This window comes from Rutidosis leptorrhynchoides, chromosome 10 (assembly GCF_046630445.1).
Source record: "Rutidosis leptorrhynchoides isolate AG116_Rl617_1_P2 chromosome 10, CSIRO_AGI_Rlap_v1, whole genome shotgun sequence".
Classification (NCBI taxonomy): Eukaryota; Viridiplantae; Streptophyta; class Magnoliopsida; order Asterales; family Asteraceae; genus Rutidosis; species Rutidosis leptorrhynchoides.
In genome coordinates this window covers 54,677,505-54,684,290 of record NC_092342.1, presented here as the reverse complement: position 1 = coordinate 54,684,290, position 6,786 = coordinate 54,677,505, and the positions used below count along the sequence as shown (strand labels likewise).

General features: G+C 35.1%; 1 protein-coding gene across 1 annotated transcript; it reads left to right on the top strand.

Annotated features, from left to right (window-relative positions):
• The first annotated feature begins 214 nt into the window (after positions 1-214).
• On the top strand, positions 215-655 carry LOC139870291 (uncharacterized). The gene has a single exon (XM_071858123.1). The coding sequence runs from the start codon at positions 215-217 to the stop codon at positions 653-655; it is 441 nt and encodes a 146-aa protein (XP_071714224.1).
• Positions 656-6,786: the final 6,131 nt, after the last annotated feature.

Genomic DNA, 6,786 nt, shown 5'->3' with positions numbered 1-6,786 from the left:
TTCTAAATACCCTCTTTTTCAAAACATAAGTCTGCCTGTTGTTCATAATGGTAATGACCAAATTCATTGGAGAACAAAGCAGGGTGCTTTAATGCCTTGCTCTACTGATCGAGTGTGGAATTCGGTTCGCCCAACGGGTAATACTGTTAGTTGGTTTTCTGTTGTGTGATTTTCCCAATGTATTCCTCGTCATGCATTCCTTTTATGGTTAGTTATGGGGAAGAGACTGAAAACTCATGATAAGATGAAGCCGTGGGACATTCATAGTAGTATGTCCCTTGTTTATCCTATGTGTAATACTTGTGCCGACTCTCATGATCACCTTTTCTTTGAGTGTCCATTTGCTACGGATGTATGGTCTCGATGTAGGAATTTGCTTAATGTCCCGCTTGGTACTCATTGGAAAGACGTGGTTCGAGTGATATCCCCGATAGCCTCTCGAAACTGTGTTAACTTGGTGGTGACTAAGGTTATGTTTGCAGCCACGATTTACTTTATATGGCAAGAACGTAATAATAAAATTTTCAAAAAATCGCACCGTACCGAAGTAAAGCTTTTTGAAGATATTTATACGACCGTGAGATTCAAGTTGTTATCGCTAACATTCAAGAACTCGCCAAAGGTTGATAGATTAAAGGAAAGATGGCGTCTCTAGTTGTTCTATAGCGTCATTTTTGTTTCTTGTGGTTGTTGCTATAGTCTTCCCGGCTATAGCGTTGTTTTTCTTGTAACTTCAAGATGTGCTTGTTGCTCATGTTTCTCATTTGTACTCATTCATTTATTATTTTTTAATAATATTCATCGGAGTAACCCTTTCCCAAAAAAAAAAAAAAAAATATATATATATATATATATATATATATATATATATATATATATATATATATATATATATATATATATTACTCACTTTTTACATTAGTTAAATACCCGATCACAATAAAAAAAACACTCAATGAATATAATAACCATGCGACTTATTCTTTATGTTTCGAATACATAACTTGATTAATTGTTATGCCTTAAGTGCATTTTTTTTATATAAATATTTCATATAGTATAAAAAATAAGTGATTGTGAGGAGCTTTTATATCTAATTTAGAGTTTTACTAAGTGCAAATTTAGTTACACTAGACGTAATGTTTTCTCTCCCAACATCTCCTTTCACCCCTCGAGTACAATTTCCGGCAACCTTCAACCGGAATCACAGATTCAATCACTTTTCCAACCCCAAATCCGATACAACATCCAATCTAAAACAAAAAACAACTACCTATCATCAACACCCTGCCATTCCACCTCAAATAAACGTGGATGATTTTGAAGAAGGTGAATGGATTAGAGTGGAACGTAAGCACAGATATTCGCCAAAAACACATTTGAACAACAATCGTAACCTAATCCGCAGATACAGCAACCCTAACTACCAAAGTTTCCACCCTCCCAGTTTCTCTGCAACCCACCCAAACAACATCCCCTTTCACATAACTCGCAAACACTTATCTAGATCTTGGTTTTTAACCATCCTGACAGTTGGAATAAGAAGACCTCAATATATTCTTTAAAAGGTACGGTTCCGTTAAAGATGTCTTCATTCCACATCTAAAAAGATTTAAAAGTGGGAAAAAAAATCAGATTTTTAAGGTTTGAAGGAATCAGTCCTCAAAATTTCTTAACGCAAAGAATGTTGCCAGGAACCATAGCAAGTTATGACTTTTCAAGAAGGCTAAGTTAAAGGATCCAGCAAGTAACAGCAGCTCCAAAAGAACTTAATCACTCTCGGACCATTCGATCAATACAGAGGAAGTCGGAACTTTACTGGGACTATCCAGGAAAAAGCCGCCACAGAAAAGGTACCCCTAAGTCGTGTTCATCTAATTAATTTTATCAATGAAGACAGTTTGATTTAATATTAGAGGTCTAGGCATTGATGATAACGTCAAAACAAATTGGTTTAAACGTTTATGTAATCGATAAAATCCAAACATTATCGCCTTACAAGAAACTAATTGTCAAATAATTCCCGAAAAATGGATTGAAAATATGTTGGGTTTGCTTGATTTTAAATATGCTGTTAAAAAGGCTAAAGAGAAATCGGGTGGGCTTTTATTGGTTTGGGATCCAAACACGTTTATTGCTAACCAAGTTTTTGTTCGAGACTCCTTTATTGCGGTAAAAAGAAATTGGAAAGATGTAGGTACCGAATTGATCATGATCAATATATATAGACCTCACAAAGATGTAAGGAAAAAGAAAATGTGGGAAGATCTTAGTGATGTAATGAATTATGACGTTGCATTTTGGACTATTTTCGGGGATTTTAACGAAATCTATTTCATTCGAAGGTAGATTAACTCTAATTAAATCGGTCCTTAGTAGTCTCCCACTATACTACTTTTCTATTTTCAAGGCACCTATCGGAGTTATAAAAGACCTTGAAGGTATGCGTCGTGATTTTTTTAGGGCGGGTCAACCGATCATAAAAAGATGGCTTGGGTTAATTGGAATCAAACTTTACTACCATACGAATCGGGCGGTCTAAATATTTGTTCTCTAAAACTAAAAAATTTAGCCCTTCTAACCAAATGGTAGTGGAAATTTCTCAAAAACTCTAATTCACTTTGGGTCAAAATTATTAAAAGCATTTACGGGGAAAACGGCGGGTTGGGATGCTTCACAACACAAAACCCGTGCAACTCCAAAAAATACTTGAGAAGAATTGGTATAATATTATAAATGTCGAGCAAACCCTAAACAAGCTAGGGTGTGATATTTCTAATGCTTTTGTTAAGATTGTAGGGAAAGGAAAGGAAACAAGCTTTTGGAACGAGAAATGGTGCGATGAAATGCCTCTTAAAAATATCTTCCCTAGACTATACCACTTGGAATCAAACAAGGATGCAAAGATTTTCGACCGAGTAAAATGGAAAGCAATACACCTGCTTTTTCATGGTCCGGGAAGTCCTCTCTATTGAGGGTAGACATCTTCTGACCTCTCCAACCTACAACATAAAATCTGGTCATATACCCCTTCAAATGACCCATGTGATAAATGGATTTGGAAATATGAAAATAATCACACTTTTTTCACAACTTCCCTTATAAACATTCTAACCGATTTATCCACTCCAAACCAGAATTCGCAGATTCCCACATCCCTCAACCCTCTACTCCCACAAAAAATTACAATTTTCATTTGGCGTGCATCCCTAAATAAACTCCCCGTTAGAATCGAACTAGACAAATGAGGCATTGATTTGCATTCAACTAGATGCCTGATTTGTGACTAAACCACACTCTACTTACATGCAAAGTTGCCATGAACATATGGGAAAAAAATTGTAAGTGGTGGTCCCTTCTGTCGATATCTTATTCGAACATCTTAGAACTCTTAAAAACCAAAATTCGCAAATGTCTTCTTCTAAGCATAATTCCATTTGGCAAGCAATAATTTGGAACACATGTTATTACATATGGAAGAATCGAAATGACCACGTGTTCGGAAAAACCAAGCTGAGTACACCAAAAATAGTCTCCGAGATCCAAATCAAAAGCTTTGAATGGACCTCATGTAGGTGGAAAAAAGGCGCTCTCGATTGGCTAAACTGGATCTCGAAACCTGAAATCTTTCGTTGGAATTTACCAAACTAAAAAAGGAATCGGCTAATGGCAGGTTTTTTTCTACTCTTATCCTCAATTTTTTTCTAAAATTAAAAACTAAATGAAGTAGAGGCAGGATACGTTGTTGCTGAAATCTCAGCACTGTTTTTCGGCTTCTCTTTGGCTTGTTTTCTCAAATAGTTTCTTATCGAAGAAAATTTGAGCGATTTTCCTGCAAAAAAAACATAGCGCCGATTGTAGTTTTTCCCATTTCGTATTTTTGATGTATTATCGCATTTAGTATTTAGTTTTAGCTTAGTCGAGGGTCATTGTAATAAGCTCATGGAGCATCATGTAATTATCTCTAATTATTTTTAAAAAAAGTTCTCGATCTTTCAAAAAAAAAAATTGTAAAAAAAAATTATTTTTATTTTCTTATCACCGCATATATTTTTTATTCATGATATTACGTTGTAAGGTTTTCCGACCATTTCAAAATTCAAACCTGAGATCTTTTACAAGGATCTTAGAATTCCAACTACTAGACTAGTTTGGTAAGGTTATTTACTATCTATTATTTATATTCATATCTATATAATAGACTAGTTTGGTATGTGATGATACGCATAATGATCCATATAAAAAAAACACGTTAGTGACAACGTTTCGTCTAGAACATAACCAGTGCGAACGGTCCAGGGTGAATAACCACTTCCCGGTCCCACTTTAGTAAACCGACCAAAGGGATATTCATGTGCATATCCGGGAAGAAGCGTCCCGGACAAAGGCTGGCCGTGACGTCACATAAGCCCATTCTACCCGGACAAGTGTGCAGGCTACCGGCACCACTTACTCGGGTACAAAGTATTGAAAGGTTATGAATCATATTATCACATAAAGGCCTACTTAACCGAACACATCGGTCGCCCTACAATCTTTACAAAGATCATTACGAAACACAAACCGGTTGCAACCTTACCCGGTCAAAAGAAATACCGTGAAGGAGCACTTTGAACAAACATCGATCGAAGTCCTAACCAAGAGCAAGACATTCTTTTGTCACGTTATAGTCGGTGCCACCACACCACCTCGGAATAACTGTACCATTCCAGGGTAGGCACCTGGTCCCGGAACAAACACCTGGTCCCGGAACAGGTACATGGTCCCGGAACAAGCATATGGTCCCGGAACGAACACAGAAATAGGTTGTACGCCACGTCAGCCCATGAATCTAGGAAATAAAGTTTGTTAGGATCTGTTTGTTACTCCAATGAAAGGGACATGTGCCACGTCAGCCATCAAATCTGGTGAAGTTTGTTATAACCATGAAAGGGACGTGTGCCACATCATCATTCCCTCATAACACCTATAAATACACCCACAGGGTCATTCATTACACCAACACTGGATGCATTAATGTTACTCTGCCTAAATCTATTATAGTAACACTCTCCAGCTGAAAATACAACTCCGATAGAGATTTCGGTCGATATCGGAGTTAGCTTTTACTCTAAGATATTATTAACTAATTCGACCCAAATCGAATAAGGTTAATCCCATTGATTGTTTTACTCCCTTGGAATCCAAATTTCAAATCGGGATTTGCACAATTATTGGAGTTAAAACATTTGATTCATTCTTTTCCACAAATCAAGCACTCAAACCTAAATTCACTTCATCAATTACGATTTTGGTTTGATCAATATGATTATTTATTATCTATTATTTATTATTTATATTCATATCTATATTAATTACAGGAGATAATAAAAAGTAAAGTAAATGTGCCTTAATGTACGAATGAAACATGTTACAATATTTTTCTTTCATAAGTCCAAGAAAGCCAAAATCCCTTGTAATTTTTCTTCTTCTAGATTTCCTTATGTAAAACACTCATCTATTCTTATCTCATATTGTAGTGATGAAATAAAACTTAATCAAACCACTATATCACAGCCACAAGGTCAAATTTCAAAATATGTAAAAGAAAAAATATGTTGTATTACCTTTTTAATATACAATCACAAAACACACCAAAACTTATTTTTCTAACTAACAAGTCTATAGCTCAGTGATACTCGTCACCTAAGAAGATGATCTTCGTGTTTATAAGTGATATGCGTAAAACACAAATAATCTTATTATAGTATACTTATGAATTCGTCCACAGAGAGCAAAGTTTAGGTTTTGAAAACTATTAATTATTCTGAAGATTTTAGTTGTATAAAAAAGTTTTGATTTGAAACTAATTAAAACAAAGAAAGAAAATACGAATTCAATAGATAAAAGGGTATTCACTTAGACTCAATTCTCTAGGATCTGGATTGCTTTTATTAAGAACAATGTAATTAAATCCCTAAGTATAACTCTCGTTAACCAAGTTCATTAATCAATTAGTAAGATAAGCTGGCGTCCCTAACTTAGATACTAATTCTATCATGAAAGTGTCAGTTTTCACGTTGGTCTCCCATACGCTTCTGAAGAACACAATCAAGAAATATTAACTAGTCAAAATTATGATTCAGTTGAAGGGTAAATCGGCGTCCCTATTTAGGCTTCACAATTACCTACGCAATTGATGGGATTAACTACTAATCTAATTACACCGGTCTCCCGTATGTAATTCAACTTATCTATTTATTTCTCAATAACCTAGATAAATTAATTGATCTAGTAACTCTCCTTACATCAACCAACAAAACTAGTAATCAATGGGATCAATTAATGGGAGTAATTAAGAATCACAATCAAAAGTAATTATCAATACATATAAAAGATCAAGCAATCCTTCACCTAGGTTCAATCATCTAAGCAAATACTAGGAACTTAGCTACTCATAATGATAATCAAAGCACAAAAGCAAAGGGATAAACAATAATCAACCATTGTAAAAATTAAAATAAAAGACAAGAGTTTACCAATAATTAACAATTGAAATCCTAGTGTTTAGATGCTCCAAAATACCTTAGAAAGCTTAAAAATTCGTAACCCTAACTATTTTATTCGTAAAACAAAAACCGAATGAGAGTTTTGGGGTATAAATCCTATTTATAGGAGTAAAAATAAACTGCTGCCCGACTTAAATCTCGCGACCGCGATAAATAACCTCGTGATGGCGAGGTGTTGAGAACATGACTTTGCGACCACGATAAATAACCTCGCGACCGCGAGGTGCTTCTTCTTTGG

Bases quoted from the DNA above. Each gene is read 5' to 3' on its own strand.
- LOC139870291 (XM_071858123.1), top strand. From the start codon at position 215: ATGGGGAAGAGACTGAAAACTCATGATAAGATGAAGCCGTGGGACATT.